This window comes from Cladophialophora psammophila (genome assembly GCF_000585535.1).
Source record: "Cladophialophora psammophila CBS 110553 chromosome Unknown aczJe-supercont1.29, whole genome shotgun sequence".
Classification (NCBI taxonomy): domain Eukaryota; kingdom Fungi; phylum Ascomycota; class Eurotiomycetes; order Chaetothyriales; family Herpotrichiellaceae; genus Cladophialophora; species Cladophialophora psammophila.
In genome coordinates, this window is record NW_006912950.1 from 253,350 (window position 1) to 275,855 (window position 22,506).

Consider the following 22,506-nt stretch of genomic DNA (forward strand, 5'->3'; position numbering starts at 1 on the left):
AGACCGAGAGAGAGAGAAGGAGAGAGAGGGGAAAAAAGGAAAGCCCGAGGGGGGAGTGATACATCATCCATCGTCATCCTCCAGTAATGCTCCTTCTTCCCTGCAAGCTGGCCGGAGAGATTCTGTTCCGTGGTCTGAAGTCGTACGTGGTATGTCCGACACGCACGTGCAGAATTCCAATTGCCCATTACCCCCTACAAATGGTCCCGCAGAATTATGGAAATTGCCAAATGAAAAAGCCTTCGTCGAGGCCGTCGACTAGCTAAAAAGACTCAGACATGGCTTTTCTTGTCCTTGTCCCTGTCCAGCACGCACGTCCACGTCAATGCATCCATCCAGGCCCAAACAACATCACACTCTGAGGCGCAGATCATTCTCAGTGTCGATATCATCACCTTCCGAGCTCAAATCCGGCGTCATGACACCTCGGTGAGCGTCAACTTCATCCTCGGCCTCGCTCAGAGAGTCCATTCCGATCCCACTGTCATATCGCCTTCTTCCGTGGGGCTTCTTCAGAATGCCGGCACTGGGAAAGCCCAATGCTGAAGGTAGAGTCACCGACGAGCGGCGACGGTGTTTCTTGCCGCGGGACAATTCCACTCTGCCCTCGACGTGATCGTCCGCATCGTCCGTGTCGCCTTCGCCATCCCGATCCGTGTCCTCGACTTCCGAGTACTCGGAGAATCTGACCACGCTGGCCGGCGTCATCGGCCCTTCTCCGACTATCTCGTCGCTCCGCATGTCATCGCTCTCCAGTTCCCAATTCGCATGCCGTACTTTTGCGCCCCGGATGTACTTCTTGATATCCTTGTCAAATTGCATGTTAATTCTGAGCTGGCCACGATACATGCTCTGAAGGATTTCAGAGCAGAGTGCGAATTCAGCTTTCCATCTCGATTCGAGATTGGTGTTCGTTTTCTCGAATTTGTGGATCCTAGCATTCAGGGCCTCAACTTCTTCTTCGCGCTCACGCTGCGAAACAGAACACTGGGTCTGCAGTGTCTCCAGCTGCTCCTTGACGTCTTCCGAGTACTGGCGAGCCGTGGCCAAGGCCGATTCAAGTTCATTGATCTGCCTCAGCCTCTCAACAGCAGAGTCCTCGGCTGCTCTTCTTCCCCGGGTTTCTGCTGCAACTTTAGCGTCCATGTCTGAAAGCTGTTGTGTGAATTCTGCAGTTGTGGCGGCTCTCACGTCCTGAAGACGGGATGCTTGTTCTGCTTCGATCAATTCGACCAAGGTTTCGAGGCGTTTGACTTCTAGTTGGTACTTCTGAATGGCGGCAATGAGACATTGGTTGTTGGCTTCATGCTCTTTGGCCTCCCGCTCGAGGGCCTGGGCCCGCATGCGCTGTTCAAGCATCTCTTCGGCATTCTTGTCAATCAAATCCTCTAATTCTTTGATTCTGTTGTTCGCTTTCTCTGCTGCAACAAGCGCATGGTCGAAGTTTCCCCTCAAAGAGCGCTGTTGTTCCCGCATGGACTTCAACTCTGCCTCACGGTCACGGACCCGAGTCGCAACTGCCTTTAGTTTTGCGAGCATTTCGGGCATCAGGCGAGTATAATCGAAGGACATGACTATTTCTCCTGGGACTACCCGTTCGAGTTCGAAGCGCATGCTGCGGAAGTGGGTCTTGATGGCAGCGATACAATCATTGGCGTCATCGTTGTTGCAGGGAAAGCCGAGGGATTTGATTTCGTTCGTCATCGCCTGCAGCGCCCGTTCGGCGGCTTCAGCTCGATTGATGGTGGCGTTGAGTTCTTTCGATAGTTCATGTGTAGGGATCTCAGGAAGATCAGGCACTGTCTGTGATGCATCGAAAGAACGGGCTGGCGAGTCTTCAAAGTGGATGATGTTTCTCGAAGAACCCTGGCTGGAACGGAAGAGAGCTTGCTTTTCTTGTCGTGCAGACCTGAGCTCCACTTCCACGATGACATCGTCCTCTGCGTCAGTGGGTTGATTCTCGTTGGAGACGTGATCGTCCTCGTAGATGTGAAAGCCATCATTATCACCACAAAAATGTGGTGAAATGCTGCCGAGTCCGAAATCGTCGTCGTTAGATCTCTGGGTCAACTCTGCAACTTCAGCTTCCAACTGCATGATTCGTTCCTGGCTTCCAACAGGATCACGTTGCAAGAGGGAGACTTCACGGAGTCTAGAAGCATCCAATTCGTCCTTGAGGATCTGCAATTCCTTGTTCTTCTGGTCAAGCTGGCGTTGCAGTTCAGTCTTGGACTTCTTCTCTGCATGATACCGATTCATCTCGTCACTCAACCCATATCGCCTAATCCTTCTGGTGGTCCTGGCGTCGAGGACTTCACGGAATGGGGTAAATTGGACTTCGTCGAGGTCTTGATACCTGGTGATGGCTGGAGTGGAGACTCTCCTGAGCTTTGGGGTTTTCAGGGAAGCTCTGCCCACGGCGGGTGTAAGACCAGTCGTTCCACGAGACAGGAGTGGTTCAGAAAAGCGAGCTCTTTTTTGAGGTCTTTTTCTGGACGGAGTTGTTGCCTGTGTTGTTGGTTTCATGGGAGAGATGGCAGCGCTTGATCTCTTGGATCGCCGAACTGGGACGGTCTCTGCAGAGTTGTTGTCGGCCATGGTGGTTTTCTAGCGAGATCATGCAATAGTATTAACCAAAGCAAGCAATCAACCTGTTGAAAGAAGCTCAAGCTTGTAGAGGCAAGAAAAATTCGATGTGGTCGGGAAAGCGGTTGCATATAAACAAACGGCGACCGGAAAAGGCAGTGGATCAACATATTGCCGAAAGCGGCTTAGACTCACTGCCTGCATACGCCAAGACGAGGCTGCCTAAGCCCGACGTGTGAAGCGTGTTTCAACCTGTGCTGAACAACTCTGCATCATTGGTCTTGGACTGCCCGCCCCATAAACGGCAGTTTGGGGCCTCGTTGAGCTATCAAAGACAACGACCTCACCTAGACGGCAATCCCTGTGCTTGTCTTTGCTTGATAGGGCATCGCTTAGCCCATCAATTAGGAAATGAGGCCACCGCCGCCTCAGACTCTCATTGGGGCTCCTTATGAATGCATATGAGAAGACTCAAATGTCCGTTCCTCCTGGCAACAACGAGAGGACGGTGGCTCGCAGTTACATAGGCTGGATCAGCCTACCGAGACTTGACTCAGCCTTGCGGCAGATGCCACATCAGAGAAGGGAAACGGCTCACGTGTTGCCTGCTGTAGTCGCCGAGGCGAGCGGTTGTGTCTCTGCTTTGACTGCAATTGTAGGAATTTATCATGGTTATAGCTTTTTTGATGAGAAGAATAGAATAGCTGTTCCAAAGATGGGCCATGGAGTTGTTGCTGATGACTTTTGCCCGCCTTCCAAATAAACCATTATATCCGTTGTCCAAGCAGAGATATATATGTCGAGTAGCCCATGCTCTCCTCACCGTGTTGCTTTAGTACGCCGGAGGGATGAGAATCAGCACAATCACGAATGTAGTAGGAGTATATTCCGTCGTGAGAATGTCAAAGAGGTACGAATGAACTCAAGTTGTGCAACGGTTGGTGGTGATAGTTTAGAGGCGAACGCGATTGACGTCACTGACACCTTCCAGCCTCGTCAGCCGATGGAATAAATTCTTTTCGGTAAACACTGACTTTGCCTGCGATCTAAGCCCGTATTTCTCGACCACGGAGCCCTCCTATCGAACAATCCTACAGCACTGCCTGTCATCATGGGAGACTCTTCCTCCCCTGATCGGTCGTCGCAAACCTCTCACCATTCTCAATATCGCTTGCGCGTCACAGCTGGCCCATCCTACGATTCCGCCACCCATAAAGTCATCCCTGTCAACGCCCCCGAAACCCTCACGTTCGAAACCTCTTCCATAATCCTCTCTGTATGTGTTCGCATTCGGCATTTTACAGGCTTCCCGCCGGCCTCACCCGTCACTGCCGAGAAATACTTCACCTCGGACCTCCATAAATATGATCAGTACAGCATATCTTTCAGCTTCGTCCCGAAGCAGGATATTCCCGGTGAAGAGCTGGTGTTTGGGAATGACTTTGACAGACCTATACGAGACAGGTTGCCACCGGGCTTCAATCAGGCATTTAGGATTGTGAAATGGTGGATTGACCCAGGGTTGGACGGGGATGTTTACGCCGATAGACCGTACTTGTATGGCCCAGCCTTGAGTAGTTGGAATATCTTGAGGATAGGGGATGAGGTCATTCCGAAGGAACAACTTCCCTCCTCGTCTTCTTCATCGGATGTGGAAGATCGGGACGATGAAAACCACGCATGGAAGATCCCTCAAGAACATACCCAGAATTTCCACGACGCCATTGTCGAAGAAGGCGGTGAAGGCACAGGTCTCACGCTTCGCTCCGAAGCCAACATCCCCGCAGACCCTCCTGGCCGGCAAAAGTATTTCCTCAACCGCACAAACCTCTCGTCGTTTACCTTCGAGCGCGGTCGCCTCTACCAATCCGACTTTGGCAACCCGTACTTGGACTTCAACGACTTCTCCCTCAAGTTACCCGGCTTCTCATTGAATGTGATTCAGTACGTCGACTCCAAGACGCACGAACTGCGGTATACTCTGAAGAATAAGCGGAGCGGGGAAGTTTACGGTGTCGTGGTATTTACATTGCTGTTCGGGGAAGAGCTGCAAGGAGTGTCAAGAGAATATGGCTTCGAGAACAAGGATAGCGCCGAGGGCAGGGCTGACCGGGACGGAGAGAGGGAAAGCATACCGTCTGATGAAGACGACGTCGATTGAGTTGCATGTAGATAGAGCACCTGACGCAAGCGAACATGGTAGATGGTTGATACCCAATGATAGAGAGCACGTTGTCTATCATCAATAACACGACATTCCACTCTATAAATACCACCAAGACCAGGAAGCAGGATCGACTGTTTGCATGTTGAATTTTTTTTTTCTCTCTCTCTTTCTTTTCATTTGTGCACGGTGTGCTCGCTAGCCTATCTTTTCTCCAGCATTGCGCTGGGCGCGATCTCTTATCTCATTACGTGCCTGTGCACGTTTCTCACGGCAACAACGGCGACGACCTCTTCGCGGTCGACCGCCCACCCTCTACCACACCTCCCACCCCCCCACCGCCCATCAGAGCGTGGTGCCGCTGACGCGGTCCTCCAGCTCAATGTCTCGCTGGCCGGGACGCCCGCCCATGCCGGCGCGCCAGTCCTCGGGGATCTGGCCGCGGCGTGCCCTCATCCCCAGCTCACCCTTGGCCACCTTTGTGACCAAGAGACAGCTGCTGACAATGCAGGCGGCAACGGCGAAGCCCACGAGGGCGACGAAGGACCAAGCAAACGCGTTCTCCGAGGCGGCGATCGACGCCGCAAAGAGCGACGGCGTCACCTTGCTGTCGACAAAGGTATAGCCGAGGAGGAGGACCAGGGCGTTGTCGGCAGTGGCCGGGTAGGCGCCGTCGTCGGCTTGTTCTAGTAAGGCGAACTGACCACGGGGACCGACGTGCATGAAAATGTTGCCCGTGATTGTCAGGGAGACAGCGGCGCCGAGGTACATCGCGAACAAGACGAATGCACGGTTGTGGAGCGGGTGCTTCTGGCGTGCGTCCTGGGCGCCTCTCGCGAAAGGCGATTGAAGCAAGTCCATGAGCTGGTGGGCCATTGACAAGGTAATCGTGGACCAGAACCCGATGCAAGCGAGGGAGAATTCTTTCGTGATGGTCGGTAGGCCGTCTGAAGCCGGGAACGTGGAGGGCATATTGATGTAGAGCAATACGGTGCCGGCGAGAAGGAAGACCGATGAGATGACGCTCCAGAAGCTGTAGCTTGGGACCACAGGGTAACGGGTAATCAAGCCACCGCCGATGTACACTGGGATGAGCAAGACTGGAATCAAGTATGGACCGGTGGTGGTGAACAAGAGGTAGAACGCCGTTGTGACTGCTGATGGTTGAGGACGCGTGAACATCTGATAGAGCGCAGTGTAGGGGATCGCGGTCTGGAAGATGGCAGCAGTCAAGAAAATGAGCACGAAGAGCGCCATGGTCTTGAAGTGTCGCAGATACTCCACAGGGAATAGCCGAGTCGACGGTGAGTTGAGGATCTTGTAGGCTTGCTGAAGGATAAGCAACACAACCAAGATGATGCCGACGGTCAAGGGAATGTACAGGTGTCCATTTGTCCAAGGAGTCAAGGTGCCGGCGAAGTTGAATGTGATCAATAGAGTGATGATGCCGAAGAAACTCAGCAGCCCACCTAGAGTGTCGATACAGTTGAGGCGATGATTCCAGTTGAATACTGGTCCGCAAGCCCAGGGCGCATTCGCAGCAAGCTCAACCTCTGTCGGAAGCAGGTAGAACAGGAAAGCCAGGACCAGGGTGAGAAGGACGAAGGCAGTGTAGAATCCCCAGGACCAGTTCTTGTCTCGATGAGCAAAGATAGAGCCGAAGATGGGACCAATGATCAGACCCAAAGTCGAACCGACGGAGAGGAAGAAGTCACGTCGAACTTTGTCTGCGAAACTGCTCTTGTGTTCCAAGAAGACCAGGGTACCGAAGTGCTGACCTGCCAGACCCACACCGAGAAGGATTCGAGTGAAGAAGAGAAACGCCATGTTAGGGGCAAAGCCTGGAGAGATGATGGCGGTCAAGACAACGAGAGCAAAGACCATGTAAATCATCTTGAAAGGGACGACGACGTAGAGATGACCTGCAATGAGAGCTGTGGCAGCCGCTCCGATGGCTGGACCCGCGATGAGCCACTGAAAGCCTTGGACGTTGAGGTCGTAGATCATGGCCGGGATCATGACGGGCATCATGCTCTCGGTGACCATGGTAATGAGATTGACAAGGGCCAAAAGCAAGGCTGTTGCGACCCATTTGCCAGTGGTGGTGTTGTCGATGTTGATGTCTCCCCCTCGTCCAACGTTCACTTCAGGCTCAAACAGGTTTCGAGCGAATTGCGACGCCGCCGACCAGACTGTGGCTTGGTAGTAACCACTGGAGTCGCCGAAGATGGCATTGGTGGACGCGTTAGTGGGCTCAGGCTCGATGAAGACCTCTTCGACGGTAAAGCTGGTATCGACTTGGATGACGCCTTCTGGGGGAGTCGGTGGCCTCGCGCCGGACCAGCCGCCACCCATGATGGTGGTGGTACCAGGCATGATGGAATCAGAGGAGTTGTAGGCAGAGTGAGGCTGGAAACTGGGAGGGCGGCTGGAGAGATGGCTGAAGCTGGGTGGAGGAGATGAATCCGAGCGGTGATGGGAGTGAGAGGAAGAATGAGAAGAGAAGTGAGAGCGAGAGCGCCGAGACCAGCATCGAGTGGGATAATTCACAGACATGTTTGCGCGGTTGACGGCTGAACGCTCCTCTGCAATGACTGTCTGGACTCTGGCGGGTCGGTCGAGGGCGACGTGCGATGCGATGCGATGCTGTGATATATATATCTCTCTCTATCTCACTGTCAGTCCTCAACCCTCACACCGCGCTCAACAGATCGGTCTCACTACTGAACAAGCCTTGATCACAAAAAGAAGACAAGAAGGGGACGATGTTGATGGAACAAGGGGTGATGGGAGAAGGGACAAGGAAGAAACAGGACGAGACAAGGTGAAGAATTCTTCAAAGGCCGTTCTTCTCTTCTGTTTTCTTTCCTTTTGACGTCTCACTGTCCATCTCTCACTCGATTCCATCTGCACAAGCCGAAGAGCAGCCGACTCTGCGGGCAGTTGCTGGCAAACGGTCTGAGCAATGCCTCCCCCGGTCTTCCCCAAGTAAAGCCAAGTCGAGATTCCTCTCATTTGGAGGGCTAGCTCTGTTGTGCGCCTGTTGTTCTTCAATATGGCCGCCAAGCAGCACGGGTGGGAGAGAGAAAATCATGCCCAAGCTCTCACCCAGATCCCGATCCAGATTCAGGAGCTCACAGATTAATTGGCATGTTGGAGCTGTGATGGTGGTTTCGCACGCGGCCAACTAGGATCAGCCCCAACACTGCTCAGAGTCATTGTTCTGCACGGTATTCATCATCTGATCCCATCCATCTACAGCTGAAGGCATCCCAGAAGCATACGCACTGGTGGTGGAGATGGAAAACGCGTGCATCGTTCTCACATTGTGATGGAAGACAAGCTGAAGCTGTCAAAGAGGGTTTAAGAGGCAAAGGCATCGGCCCTCGGCCTTTCGCTTGTCAAGGTGTCTGTCCACTTGTCTGTCAGACACACCGTCATTTGCTTGCCGCTTGCCAAAGCTGCAACACCCAGAGCCCCAAAACCCCCTACACAAGCAACCATCATTCTGGTACAGACCATTCGCGTGCCGAGTACGCTGCTAACATCGAGATTATACCGACGAGCGCGCGCGGCCTCCCTTGCAAGCGTACGGGGAATAGAGGGAGGACATGGTGGGTCTGTCAGGGACTGCGAAGCCTTGTCGACTACCTGCCCAGCTCCAGAGATGCTTCTCCTCTCTGAAATGGATTTGCTGTCAAATTGCGAACGAAACAGAGCACTAATCGCAGTCTGTTCCGTCCGATGAGGGTGGAACCGGGCAGCATTTGGAGGACTGCGGCTAGGGCGATGTCCATATCACCATGTTCGTTACTTCTATCCCTGAGTCAATCGCATTTGTGGATCACTCACCTCAGCCTTGTCTCGTCCAGTTTGTTTAGAACCGGTTCTAGACATGCAAGGTTGATTCTCGAGACAGCAGGCGTGTGTTGGTCCAAACATGGCAGAAGAAAACACCAGGCTGCGCGTGCTCATGTTCCCGGCTTTGGCTGCAGTGAAGCCATGCCTGTGGACATTATTATAGTTGATAGCAGAACCTCTGTTCGCCCTGATCATAACCTGCCCCGCCCGATGTAACCGACTTTGCGGCTTTTCAGCCTCACATCAAGCCTCGATATGCCTTAGCACACCGGCTTGACTGAAGGTTCCTAGTGTGAGAACCCAATCAATCGAGTAGGCTTCTCCCTATTCCCGTGAGACCTCGCCGCAGTTCACTACTAATACGCACGCAGGGTCGTTGCTGTTCACAGACTGAAGGGTCACGCTTTCAAGCCATGGACGGTCAAGGAGACAGGGAGATTCTGGCTGGGAGACCCAGACTTGCTACCAGTACATTTGAAGGAAGCCCGAATTCTGACCTACGGCTACATCGCCGCTGTTATAGCAATACTTGGGAAGCCCTCGTCGGACACGATGCTAGTGATAAAGCCGTGCTCGCATTCTACGCCCGACTCCTTGTGGACAAATTGACCCCTTCAATGCTCTGCGATCCTGACGGTCACCTCCTGGACGCGCTCAGACCAAACTCGGTGATGTTGAGGAATATCACTGATATGTTTGTCCCTATGATGAAGAAGTTTCGCATTTTTTTTTTCCTTGTGGGAACAAGAGAAGACAAATATTGGAGGCAAATATGACTATGTATGTGACTTCCCTCAGCAGGCCGGCATGCTCGCAATTTACCCGATGGGTGAATGTTGACAGCATAGAGATTGTACGCGAATCTTTGCCTGCCCCCATTCTCGATGGCACAGAGCGCCGTGGCCTCCCATATGATCATAGAAACATGTGCCGGCTCGAAGGTCGAACTTTGCCCGAATATAAGGCCATTGTTGCTGCACTTGTGCGGTATGCTTTGGGGGATGAGTCTGTGGTTGCGGGACGATGAATTGAGGCAGATGCCAAGTTGAGAACCATGCGCACAAATGAAGCGGCGGAGTTGTTGAGGGATTACACATGAATATGTGTAGGTCAAAAAGGTGGAACACCATGTTGACACCTGAGGCGATACTAGCACCGCAGTTCTACCTTGTAACCTTCAGTGATGGACATCACGAGGGTCATTGTTTGTTTTTCCACTCCAGTAGGCTCGATTACCTCATTCGAAGGCAGCTTGATGACCGGAAATCTCTGAACTAGTCGCACAATTGTATAGGCAGCCTCGGTCATGGCAAAGTCCACTGTGCTTTAGGTTAGCCTGTCACATCGACATGTGAATCATGTCGAGAACATACTTCCTAGACATATCCAGGGTCCACCTTTGAAGGTAAGGTAGCCCCATTTAGCATTGGTAGAGTTATGGTTTAAAGGCATGTCTTCATTCCATCTCTCAGGGCGGAAGAGCTCGGCGTCCATTCCGTAGAGGTCAGTTCTTTGATGCATCGAGGAGACACTCTACGCGATGGTAGAGCCTTTTGGAATCAGCAGTGGACATTTTCGGTTCGGGCGACCCCCAGTAGGCAGAATCGCCGTTCTGGTCGATATCCTAGAGTTTACAGGGACTGATGGATACAACCGAAGCGCTGTGAGCCCTGTTAGTTCAATTGAACCGAATTGACAATCAAGCTCAGAACGTGGCCACATAATTTCATTGATGATGTTTTGGAGAGAGGTCATATTCCTAAGCGCACGCCGATCCAGGTCTTCCTCGCCTTCACAGATGACTCTGATTTCTGCTCGTAGTCTGTCAAGTCCTTGGGGATGTCGGACCAACGTCAAACTGTATGTCAAAGTCAGCATACTCCGGAGGCTACACAACAAGGCGATGTTATGTCATATAATGTCCATGACAGGAGGTAAGCACTTGTGTCGCGACCAGCAACTAATAGGTTGACAATGTCCCTTCGAAGAGCATCTCGATCTGGTGTGTCCCCTGCTATAGTATCTAGAAAAGTAGATTTGTCATTGTCTCCTTCCTTGCTTCTTGTGTGCGATAGATTTCGTTTAATGATTTAGTCTGCAAGGCAACGCCTAGGTCCCGCCGAAAGGAGCCCAAAGTGACATAAACCGAAGGTGTTGGTGGTGTGTGGTCTCGGTGGCTCTGGAAAGACCCAGTCCGCGTTGAAATTCGTCGAAGACAGTCGAGACCAATATTGGGGCACCTTCTGGGTAGATGCCACAAGTCTCGAGACACTGGAGGCCTATTTTGCCTCTCTCGGCATACCTGTTGGAAAAGGGATTATCATCACCTAGTGCCATTCACTAGTTGTCAACACGTCTGAAGCCATAGCTGCTCGTCTTCGTCAATGCCGACGACCCAGAGATGGAGCTATGCCACTACTTGCCGCCCGGCGGAAATGGTCACATCATGATCACCACGCGAAACCCAGGAGCCAACGTCTATTTCATTGAGGGCGATGCATTAAGCTGAGAAGGATAGATCCAGAGGAGCAATTGTGCTGCTGTTGCGATTTGCGTATCCGCAACCCGGTACTCGGGGTCGGGGTCCTAGAATAGAAACTTAGCTGGTGCGATCGCAAAGGGTCTTAACTATCTAGCTATAGCTTTAACTCATGCTAGGGCTACCATCTGAAGGAAAATATACACTTTGAAGACATATCTCCTCCATTATCTCGGTCATCGTCTGGCTACATATCATGAGCACTCGAAGCACACACGGCCGTCTGTACGCCGATACCATAACTACATGGGAGATCCCATTTCAGCGAATTGCCAAAAGGAGGCTCGAGCACAAAGACGCAGTGGACCTGGTCCACTTATTTGCCTTTCTGCATTTCGAGTCTATTCCGGACCGGATCTTTCGCCGATCGCGGCATAATCTATCAAGTACTGCCCCGGATCCGGAGTGGTACCCTCAATTCCTTCATGTGGACGCACCGAGCGATGAAGAAGCTTGTATCAGATTTGGCCACGCTGTCCGAGTATTGTATGACCATTCGCTCATCGACCATCATCCAGACAAGGAAAGATGCTCCCTTCACCCCGTTGTTCATTGCTGGGCTCATGATCGATTGCCCCGGGAAGTGTAGTTAGTTCTCCGCCCCCGAAGGCGAATTCTGGGCGTAGAGCACGCATATACCCTGTGGTCGGTAAATAAACTTTCAAAGGTGATCTGTGAGAGAAACCGCGGACGAGAGGCAGCGGAAATGCTGGAGGCAATCCTCGAGGTTGTCACCCGCACTCTGGGCGACAATCATGTTGCCATGGCCATGGCTCGGTCCAACCTCGCCCGTGCTTCTGTACTCTGCGAACGGTGGGATGAGGCTGAAACCCTGCTCATCATTCTGGTCAAATCCAGACAGTCAGACCATCCAGACTTAGGTCAACACCCGCTCGGGCTTCGTGCATGTGCGAATCCGAATTGGTAAGTGAGCTGAGGCCGAAACAGGGTGCATCGAGCTCTTCGACATGACGGAAGACAAAGAGTTTCAGGCATATCATTGCGCCAGGTCGTCCTCGAGCTCTGAAGATTCACGAGCAAATGATTGAGATTTACCACCTGCCGAACCGTGCTGCAGAATCGCAGGCGCTGAGCTTGAAGGTGCCAGCTACGAAAGTCCCTTTGGCAAGGGAGCTATTTGATATGCTGCTGATCCAGGGAATTCTTAGAAGGGAGAATGAGCTTGATCGACTTACGAATATGAACGTGTGAATGGCGTGGTGCTCTGCTCGAAATGTCACTTATGTACCGTGTACCCCCGGAACGCCTTACTTTTTGTCCGTGGAGTACACCTTGGCGCCCTGTTTGAAGTGGAAAATCCTCCATCGTATTCTGCATGACCCCTCGATAAAGCGACTGCAAGACCGGCGTCGGTGAAAGGCAAACTACAGTTGGGCGATCCTTGATCAATAGGCTGAATACTAAGTTTTGTAGAGGCGTGATAGCGGTGAACGCTGCAAAGGCAACCAGGATCTACATAGATGGCGCCTATGTTTAGCAACCCATATCAAATCTTGCCCGAGTCCCGGCCATGCCATCGGCAATCGGACTAATCCCCCTCGATCCCTGTCATGACACAGCTCAAACCTTCAACCGCCGTTCGAGGTTCTCAGCTCCGGGTCGTCAATACATGTACATCCCAGGAGCCCATTCTCCCTCGCCTTTCTCCTCCTTCTCGATACCGGCCATCATTCTTTTCTTGATCATTTCTGGGGGTGGGGGTCCTGCGCCAGCCGGGGTCTTGCTGGTGTCCGCGCAGAACAATGCCACGGGCTTCACGGCATCAGCAGCTGATTTGATGGCTTGGACATCTTGTGGCGAAAAGCCTCCGCCCACGATGATGAGCGAAATATCGGACCGCCCAGATCCCTCCGCGTTCGTCCCCAAACCCGAGGAAGGCGGGGTAATTTCGCCCTTGAGAAGAGCAGGGATCTCAGAGACGGCTGTGTCGGCACTGTTGCACACATGGACGACTATAACACGAGAGTTAGTCAATGAGCCACTTCGATTAACCCTATCCCCAATCGATAGCCGTCCTCCAAAATAGGTAGCTGTCCGGGAAAGAGACGCACCCTCGATCTTGGGAAGGAGATTCTTGATCATAAATTCGGTCAAGTGCGGCTGTTTACCGCAGAGTACGGCAGCGACTGGAGCCATGGTGACGGTGTGAGATTCGTTCGCTTCGCTTGACAAGTTAGCCAAATAGAATCGCTGGAAAGATGCGATGCCAGGCATATCAAAGCCATACCGAAATATTAACCTCTTTGGAAGGATACTAGAGTCTGAGCGTCCCTGTTGTTGCACGCACCAGAACGAGGAAGACTTTTAATGCTTTGTAGACAGGACGTCAAGGAAATATATTGAGACTGGACCGTAAATGCGGTGAGCAGAGGGGTATCCAGCCTTGGCAGGCAAGCCTGAAATGCTTGATTGGGGAGGAAGCAGCTCAACGGTTTGAGTCCGCGGTATGGAGCAGATGCAGTCAGATTCCAAAGGAGAGGGAGCTTCTCTAGCAGATTGAGACGAACGGCGACATCAGCACTACCAGTTCAAAACCCTAGCATTTGTGAAACAAGGCGTCCCTCCCCCTCACCTGTACCTGCCAAGCTTCCCACGAGGAAGGAAAAGGATGGATGCGTCTTCCTGCAGGAGGACCAGAGGGCTTCGACTTCCCTTATCCGAGACGGAAGAGGTCAATACCCTCGCTAATTAATTAATGCTTCTGTAGCCAAAAAGCAGCAGGCGTGCTAGGACGTAGACGGAAACATCGAGATAGTTGGAGAGTTCGGCACGATTGATCTCATACCTAAATACCATACCAGTAGGGAGAAAAAGGTCGCTGCAAACTTAACGGCGAAGGTCGGCTACGGTAGTCCGTTGCCACCTGACCTAGATGTCTTGGCTATCTTGGCTATCTTGGCAGATTCTCCAGCCCAATTCTACTCGGTATTGTGTCATTGGCTGCGACCACGACCCAAATTTGGATGTAATTAGATAATCGTCTGTCGTCGAGTTGCTAATCTTACAAAGTTCCCTTTGGGTCTCCAACAGCAAGTCGACACAATTGGAAAAAAAAGAAAAAAAAAACAACTCTCCATCAACACTTCTTGAGGATAGTCTAGCCGGCACCAGAGAACGAGCAGAGCAGTCCATCAACTATCATGTTGCCACACCACCGGCTTGAAGCTGGAAGGAGGTTTGAGCGGAGGAACGCCCGCATACGCGGACGTCAAGCCCATTTAGCCTTCAGAAGAAGAGTTCGTTGCCCATTAAGACAGCAAGGACAAGGCTGCCAACGACAAGTGGCAGATTCAGACAGGCAGCACTCCCGTGCAGCGAGGAACCTCCTGATCCGACGGGAGTGGCTGTGACAGTCACGGTGCCCGGGACAGAGCCCGTGGTGAGCACAACTTGTCCTAGAATTTTCTCCAATGTTAGCTAGGGTTACGAACCTTGAAAGCGACGCCGCCCCTTCCATACAAAATGCTCGAACGTGAACTGAACAGGAGGGGTCATTGGAGGAGACGAAAAGGGGGGGAGGAAATTTTATTTTGAATCGTACCAGCTGCAGTGTACCAGTTCTGAGTTCCGGGGACAGTCCCCGTGCATATGGAACCGCAGGGGCAACAGCCAACGGAGGATCCGACACGGGTAAGCGTTGCGGAATAGGTGCAGCACATGGGATCAGAGCCCATCATGTTCATCGTGTAGTGAAAATTGCTCCCGTCGTAGTTCGGGCACTCATACTCGGATCCCATCATGCCGCTGCCGCCCATCATACCCGTGTGCGTGTGGTGCGCAGACAGGATGGGGCAGAAGGCCGTCAGGCTGCGCGAATCCGTCGAGCCGAGCGGTCGGCAGACTACCCCGGTTGAAGATGATCTTGCTGTTGTCATCATGCCATTACTGAAACTGTAGCCGATGGGGGAAGTGAGCGTGGTCGACGTGTGCACGGTGTCTGGATGATGTGTTGATGTAGCAGTGGAGGCATGGTCGTCTCCATTAACGAGTCCCAAAAAAAGAGGCAAGAAGAAGAGAAACCTCATCTTGCTGGCAGTAGTTCAACGTATTCCAAAGAGGTTTTCTTAAAATTCGATGAAACAGGTTTCGCTCAACTCTTTTGATGGGCAGAAAAGTACACAGGGGGTATCTCCCCAGTGCGTAATTAGACGTTTGCGTTAAGAGTGCTTGGAATATTCCGGAGCTTAAAGGCGTTGTCAGTTATGGTACCAGTTGGAATGGTCTCTTGTTGCCATAATATGCTCTGCGACATCATCCAGGCCAAATAAATTTGGCTGGACATCATACGAATCTGGTGTGAGAAGTAACGTGATAGTATTTGACACCAACTTCCACAAAATACTCCGGACGAGTACACAGCCAGACTGGTAAAAAAGCTTGGCCATTCCAATTCGGTCGAACATTCTTCCGAACTATCCACAGGCAGAGAAAATGACGGCATAACCGGAACAACAAAGCTGGCATTCTTCTGGATGCTTCTTTGAGACTGATCAGGAGGATCACGTCTCCTCAGAGGCATGACTGCATCTCTGTTTTTAAGACAGTGGCCTTGGAGAACTCATCGGCGGCCATCCATGGGACAAGCGTTGCACGAGCAGTGGGTAACGTAGAGCACTTCTGAACAGGTTCCTCGCGTCTCCCCAGTATCGTCCTACACTGTTCGCTGCTTGAGTACCTTGACCCTGCAGTAGATAGCGGACTGAGCGCATGGGCCGCGGTCTGCGCTTTACAGCTCGTCTAGATTTGTACCAACATGCTTCGAGGGTGAACAAAGGCATCCCCGCAGCCATCTCGACCACCAAACCATCTCGACGTGGCCAGCCTAGACACCGATTCTTCCGTATGGGGCAGATGCCGGATTCATCTTGTCGTGAACATTAAGAATTCGTCTCGGGGCCAAGGAAGTGTTGGCCTGCTGGATTGGAGGGACCTATCGTTTGAGGAACCGGATGCTCAAGTAGCTGAAGGACATGAAGGAAGGCTATGTCTGCAAGTATCTGTATGCTTAGTAACTGGCACGCCGGCCGGGCCTAAGCGCAGCAATGGCAAGACCGTCCATCGAATAGCATTGTACCTGCAAAAATCGCTAGAAGATGACCGCCAGGCGAGTAGTTATCGTCAGTAATCTAGTACGAAGACTTTCCCAGAGCATGTTCAAAGCGTTGTGGCTGGCGTCATCGACTCCTGTTTCGCGCAGAACATCAAGAATACAAAGAAAAGAGAGTCGAGCCATGTGAATTTTGCAAGCTGTGTAGGTGTTTGAATGCAGGGATATCGCAGCAGAGGCGCATCGTTCGATGGGTACCTTTGACCGCAAGAAGAGGCTCAGCGGAAAGAAAGTACATCGCAGGACCGGGACACGTGGACTGCCATTTGGGTTGACCGCGCCACGGTTCTCCACGATTCTGCGCAGCTGATCCAGGCTCGGAGATCTGGTGTTATCCGTAAGTAACCGATATGGGGGGACATTGATCTCCATGTCGTTAGGTAAATAGCATCAACAAGGGCTGCAAGGGGCGACGAATCGATGAGAGTTGAGAAGGCAGAGAGGGGACGGGACCTTTGGTCGTCAGCGAGTCGGGGAGCTTTGACGCATGGTACTTCGGAGTGGACAGTTCAGCATACTAGCAACATCTGCAAGTAATCTGCGACGGGTATTATTCGCAGTCGGGAGCCACCGAGGAGCAGAGAGCTGCGGCAGGTCATCGTCGTGGCATGCAGCAAAAGCGGGTGCCAGGTGGACGGTACGGATTGGAAGAACTTTGATCGAAGCGAAAAGGGACCAGATGCATGGCCCTTTGGACTGCCACCTTTTCACGAGGTACTTACAGGCCAAGACAGGCACAGGTTTGCACAGTTGGATGCACGGCGGCATTCCGGTCTGGACATCTGTGCTGATGTGTTCGCCGCAGCTGCGATACTCGAGAAGAGAGATACCATGAGTGAGAAGCGGCTTGCTGATACAAAAGTTCCGCCAAGTGAGCCCTGAGTCCTTTTGGTCCGGACCATGAACCGGCTCGGAGGGAAATTTCGGAGCAGGAGCGGCAAAGCTGCCTAATGGTCATCGTGGAAACCTCGCCCACCTCGGAGTACGGGCAGTATTGGGGGTGCCCGTCTTGCCGTAGGTACAGTATGCCCATTGCGCATTGCTCTGGGGTGCTAGGGCCCTGAGGCTGGTGAGGCGTAAGTGGACAAGTGCCGTAGGCCCTGAATCCAAAATTGCAGGAGCTTTGCCCAAGACTCCAGTGGGCAGTGGCCCGCCTGGACGGGTGTAACCATCAAATTGGGAACCATCCGCCCACCTCGATTCTGACTCGAGGATGACAGGATGGAACTCTCTAGGCTGTGTCCAGTGCCCACAGAGCCCGCCGCAGCTAGAAACAAAAGCAGCTAAGCCGCCGCCTCACCCGTCACTCTTGATTGGGAGGTCGACCCAGTGTTGGCACCATTGGACGCTCTGTATGACGATCATACTTACTTATGCTTCCGACCGAATGCTTTCGGGCGGTGGGATCGACATGGAAAGGAGACGTTACGAGGCGGGAGGAAACCCTTTGTGCTGCGCCCAGCGCAGGGTTGTTGGTTGTATACAGCAGTGAACAAGCAAAGGAGGAAGGCAAAAGGACTGTGGCGGCGTGGAACGAGGTGGATGATCATCATTGTTATCGATAGGCTGGCGATAGTATGATACGACAATCGATAAAGATAGACAGACCATGATAATGCTTCTTCCACTTCGCCGCGTCCATAGAAGACTCGCGTCCTTGGATTTCTATCTGAAGTATTGGTGACATTGCCCATCTGATCCACAATCAGAGACAGGAGGTCTGGGAAAGTAGCCAGGACCTCGAAAACTAGTACAAAAGATGCATCGGAAGAGCAATCCTTGACCGATAACAAAGGAAAATGTTCTGTGCGACAGTCTTCCCGAATGCTCTTCACGAGTAGTGATGATGCATCAACGCCCCCAAAGAACCCAGCAAACTCCTTTTGTGCCCGTTCGCAGCATCCATTGTCCCGGACTCCTTCCGCTTGGTATCAAATTCCCGTTGTTCCGTATGATTCGTACAGGCGTTGCGTTTCCCCATGCTTGGTGGTGTCTTGGACTCTCACCTCCATCTGTTGTGGCTCATGTCGGAGGATCTGGTCTCGTCACGGGTGACGGTGTTGTGGTGAATGACGACGACTTCACGTTTGACGGGTTTGCGAGGCTCTTTGCGCTCTCGAGGTTCTCTTCGCGAATCGTGGTAGATTCTCTCACCGGCGCTGCTGGAGCCAGATGAGCTATGGTATTGAGGAGCCATCTTGTCCGTTGGTGACCGAGGGTTGGATTGTGTCTGCGACAGAGTGCTTTTCTCTGGCGGGCGGGGTGATGCCTGGAGGGGCGGCAATGGACAGGAGGCAGACCTCAGCGAGGAGATGCGTTGGGATTTATACAGTAGGTGCAAGGATCAGGTTCACAGCCTGGGTAAGATGTTTTGAATTTAAAAAGGGTCTGGCAGGATGGTCGCGCTCTGGGAATTGGGACTCTCGTGGCGAAGGTTGCTAAAAGTGGTGACAGTTGATGGAGGTGGGGGCGAGTTCCAAGAATGTTGCTAAAGGGGTCGAGGGAAGTTTGTTTTTTGATGGGCGATTGTCTGTGGCTTCAGAGTGCTGACTGATGGATTCTATTGACAGGAAGAAGAGGGGAGATTGAAGAGGAATTAGGAGCGGCTTTATAGCAAAGGCAGCGCAAAGCTGAAGAGTCACAATTGAAGGAATCAGCAGTGCAGGCTTATTTGGATGTTGAAGCCTGGTGAGAGGATGGGGTCGGCATCAGGCAGAATGCCAAATCGGGACCTAGCATCAGGCAACTGAAAATCCTAAGCCTTGCTGGCGTGTTGCCAGTGACTCAGATGACGAGGAGCAGGGAACTCGGGATCCGGGTAACCAGAAAGAAAAGAAACAAACGGCAGCATCCGCACCAGGGCGACGAAGCCAAAGGGGGGATGGAGATGTGGATGGGATGGGAAACCAGAAGGCTTTGGAAACGGAAAACAGGTTGGCAGGGCTGTGAGCTGCGGGTTGTGAGTTGTGGGTTGTGGGTTGGCATGGAAAGGTGGAAAGGGGACTTTGATCAAACAGGCCAGCGGCCAGCGCCCAATGGAGCGGTGCAGTCGCACACTGCCGTGAGAGTGACTGGGGCTCGGATTGGATTCGTGTTGGCACAAAAGATTGGCAACAGCCAAGTGCAAGGTGGTGGGAATCCCCCTGGGAATGTGGACTAATTGGGCAGCCAACCCAATTGACTTTGGCTGGAAATTGAGACAATCCACTGGGCACTGGGACTCTGGGAAGGGCAGCAAGAAGGGGCAAACCCGGGCGCCCGAGGGAGTGTGTCGGTACGCACTGCAGGCATTGGTAGGCGAGCTGCGTGGTGCGGCATATTCGTTATCCCAGTGGCCAGAGGCAGAGGCGCGCCCTCGTTAAGCCCCGACCGCGAGGGTGACGTTGCGCGGAGACACTAGGTGGCTGCTATGGTAGGTAACCTGCAGGGCTGGGGGAACAAGCTTGCAGGTTCGCTGTTGAAAGGAAAGGGGGGAACTTGTGGTCTCCGGGGGCTCTTCGTACCTACTTCATGCATGTTTAGTTCAACTACGGCTGGGCGGGGGCTTCTGTTTGGCTCCTGCTTTGCCTCTCAGAACTCAACCCACCACAACCAACCTGCAGCTGTTCATCATTCTTCTCTCCAAGCCTATCGTAAACCACCCGTTCCTGCAGCAGCTGCAGCAAAAAGGAAAGGGAATCGTGTCTTGTACTTTTCACATCCTATCGTGTCCAAAGACCCTTTGGTTTGATTTTTGCCACCCTCCCATTGTCAGTCCCCAGCAGTCCTGCAGCCTCTACTGTGAACGAGAGAGCACTCTATGTACCCCGTCACCCTCCTGATTCGATTGCTCGCATTTTGCGTAGCGCTCCCTCACCACTCTCAGGGGCAATTTCTCAGACGATCACAGCGAGTCGTCTCAGCATTGGCGCCTTTTTGTGAAACCAATGCGCCTCAGCTTCAACTGCGGCACAACACCTCCAGGCGCATCCACCGAAGCCTTCAAACGAGCCGGAAACAAACCTGTCGATGATGGGACTCCGGTTAACCACCACCACGTTCCTGAGGGATGTGGTCCTCTTTTCGAGCTGGTGAAAATTAACAGTGACAAACTGAAAGAAGTCAGCCATGTTTGCTGTACCGAGTACCTCGTACCTCCAGGCACCAAAGTGCCCCCAATGCGGTCTCTACGGAGTACATAACCGTTCGACTGATAACACGAGAGCGCCTCATTTTATCCTGTCCCTGCGCCACGGTCTCCTCAAACAATTCGGTCATCTTATCTCAGAATTTACTCGTGCCATACCGCTTTACCCTGACCTAAACATAGGATTCAATTATCTCCCAGACCACGGCTACCCACTCCCCGTTGGGCTCTTCAGACAGTCTCGTAATCAGCACTTTGCTTGCTCCCGCTTTGATTCTCCTAAAGATTGGTACCCTTTTTCGCAGCCCAACTGTGGATGCTGACCCGCCGCGGCATTTGCTTCAAGATCGTCGCCTGTTGAAGAAGTCTCGAAGAGGCTCCGCCCAGCTAGACAGTGTTCGACGTCGATATTCGCACATCTCTTTCCCAGGTGAGGCGGCCGACAAGGGTGGGTTTCGATTGGGCGCAGCCAGTGGAATGACACCGTCCAAACCAAAACCCCCCAAAAAAATAAAAAATAAAAAAACAAAAAAACTAGCGTGGGTAAAGCCATCACGGGCGTGCTTGGAAAACGCGTTCAACCCCGACAATTTACACGCGTTTCATTCAATATGGCCAGAAGAGCTATCGTATGGTGCCTTGTACTTTCCGCTCGGACTACAACGGAGATGAGAGAGCAATGAAGTCAATTCGTGCCCAACCGGGGCGCAGATCGACCTCGGCTTGGACTCCATGACCAGAACTACAGAACCATGGATCGACATTCAGGCTATCACTTTCCCTTCCAGGTCTCGGGTAGAGAGCGCCAGTGCATGTCACGAGCATTGAACGACACCCTCCCAGCCAGCTCATTCCTGACGGCCACCCCCTGAACCATCGACTCAGTCACAGCCTGTTCTCAACCAGCATCTCCAAGGCTCCTCTGCCGTCATGGTGCATGCAGCTGCTCTTTGCACTTACGCCCCACCTTCGTTAGAGCAGGCTGTTCGGTGGCAATTTCGGGATGTGTGTCGCTTCTCCTTCTCGGTCGCATCTTCACCGTCAGTTTGCGCTTGTCGGGTCCGATAGTACATCCAATCGCTGCCCAATACCACCCGACGAAGGCGCCAAATGTCGCCGAAAAGAGGTTGTCTACCCACTTTCTGTGATATTGTAAAGAACAAGAACTTCAAGAGGACTTCTCCTTGGAAGAGGCTCGGCGCGACAGGTCCCGGCGCATCCGACGGTGACCATGCGTCTCAGCTCTGTCAGTCTTATCAGTGGCTAGAGAGGTGTGTGATCAAAGGCCCAAGCGAAGGTCATCGCCCTGGAGAAGGCTCTGTGCATGGACAGCCGCGAAATTGCGGGATATTAGACATTGTTCCCACTACCTGGGCGCTGCTGCGATATGAGGTCATCATTCTCGTTCACTGGCTCCTAATGGGGATGACCTGCTGAATATTCCCACATGGCTGACTTTGAGGCGAAGGTGAGGCGGGTGGAGGGCGGGATGTTGGTCTGGGGATTGCCCCCCCATCTCTTATTTGTGAGAGCCTAAACCATCTGTAAGTTGTGACGAGCGGCTGCCAACCTCATGGGCGCCGTCGTCACTGCAGTCCGCACCGATCACATGAGCTTTCGCAAAGGCATGTCCCACAGTTGGCTGCGTTTGCAGTCCGGCTGCAATCTATACCTAATACTGCAGGGATTGGACATGCTGCTCCCTTTGGATAAGATGCATTTCTTATCACTCACGATTTGTCGAGCGAAGGATCAGATGTTTTCAGGTTATTGCCCCTTAGCTTGACATTGAGAAGCATCGTAAAGCGGAGGAAACAGAAGCAGTGGCGAGGGCGGCGCATTTCCTTCTCATAAGCTCACTTCCTATAGTTGAAACTAGAGACACCTAACACCTCCTTCAAATTAACCGAACCGACACATGTTTGGTCCATCGTTATACATTCTTGAAGTGGACATTCACAAACATGCCTGATTCATTCTAGGTACGGGTCTTGAGTGAGAGAAAGTTTGACGAAGGTAAGTTTGAATAGATACAAACGTTGCACTATTAGAATTTGTCTATCCGCAGGCCGAAGTCCCCCATGCAGAGTAGATGGGCCTGA

The 22,506-nt window shown here is 52.5% G+C and overlaps 8 protein-coding genes across 8 annotated transcripts; 3 read left to right on the forward strand and 5 right to left on the reverse strand.

Moving 5' to 3' along the window:
- Window positions 1-351: 351 nt before the first annotated feature.
- On the reverse strand, window positions 352-2,598 carry A1O5_11901 (uncharacterized protein; the record flags this gene model as incomplete). Its single annotated transcript, XM_007752470.1, has 1 exon — window positions 352-2,598. The coding sequence occupies one exon, from the start codon at window positions 2,596-2,598 to the stop codon at window positions 352-354; it is 2,247 nt and encodes a 748-aa protein (XP_007750660.1).
- A 1,099-nt stretch (window positions 2,599-3,697) lies between these two features.
- On the forward strand, window positions 3,698-4,747 carry A1O5_11902 (uncharacterized protein; the record flags this gene model as incomplete). Its single annotated transcript, XM_007752471.1, has 1 exon — window positions 3,698-4,747. The coding sequence occupies one exon, from the start codon at window positions 3,698-3,700 to the stop codon at window positions 4,745-4,747; it is 1,050 nt and encodes a 349-aa protein (XP_007750661.1).
- Window positions 4,748-5,095: 348 nt separating this feature from the next.
- A1O5_11903 (uncharacterized protein) lies at window positions 5,096-7,126 on the reverse strand (the record flags this gene model as incomplete). Its single annotated transcript, XM_007752472.1, has 1 exon — window positions 5,096-7,126. The coding sequence occupies one exon, from the start codon at window positions 7,124-7,126 to the stop codon at window positions 5,096-5,098; it is 2,031 nt and encodes a 676-aa protein (XP_007750662.1).
- A 1,898-nt stretch (window positions 7,127-9,024) lies between these two features.
- Window positions 9,025-9,638, forward strand: A1O5_11904 (uncharacterized protein; the record flags this gene model as incomplete). Its single annotated transcript, XM_007752473.1, has 2 exons — window positions 9,025-9,326; window positions 9,413-9,638. 2 exons carry the CDS (start codon window positions 9,025-9,027, stop codon window positions 9,636-9,638), a joined length of 528 nt encoding a protein of 175 aa, XP_007750663.1.
- Window positions 9,639-9,760: 122 nt separating this feature from the next.
- Window positions 9,761-10,105, reverse strand: A1O5_11905 (uncharacterized protein; the record flags this gene model as incomplete). Its single annotated transcript, XM_007752474.1, has 2 exons — window positions 9,761-9,930; window positions 9,985-10,105. 2 exons carry the CDS (start codon window positions 10,103-10,105, stop codon window positions 9,761-9,763), a joined length of 291 nt encoding a protein of 96 aa, XP_007750664.1.
- Window positions 10,106-11,856: 1,751 nt separating this feature from the next.
- On the forward strand, window positions 11,857-12,362 carry A1O5_11906 (uncharacterized protein; the record flags this gene model as incomplete). The annotated part of the gene is made up of 2 exons (XM_007752475.1): window positions 11,857-12,074; window positions 12,143-12,362. 2 exons carry the CDS (start codon window positions 11,857-11,859, stop codon window positions 12,360-12,362), a joined length of 438 nt encoding a protein of 145 aa, XP_007750665.1.
- A 411-nt stretch (window positions 12,363-12,773) lies between these two features.
- A1O5_11907 (uncharacterized protein) lies at window positions 12,774-13,307 on the reverse strand (the record flags this gene model as incomplete). Its single annotated transcript, XM_007752476.1, has 2 exons — window positions 12,774-13,123; window positions 13,223-13,307. 2 exons carry the CDS (start codon window positions 13,305-13,307, stop codon window positions 12,774-12,776), a joined length of 435 nt encoding a protein of 144 aa, XP_007750666.1.
- Window positions 13,308-18,280: 4,973 nt separating this feature from the next.
- On the reverse strand, window positions 18,281-18,475 carry A1O5_11908 (uncharacterized protein; the record flags this gene model as incomplete). Its single annotated transcript, XM_007752477.1, has 1 exon — window positions 18,281-18,475. One exon carries the CDS (start codon window positions 18,473-18,475, stop codon window positions 18,281-18,283), a length of 195 nt encoding a protein of 64 aa, XP_007750667.1.
- Window positions 18,476-22,506: the final 4,031 nt, after the last annotated feature.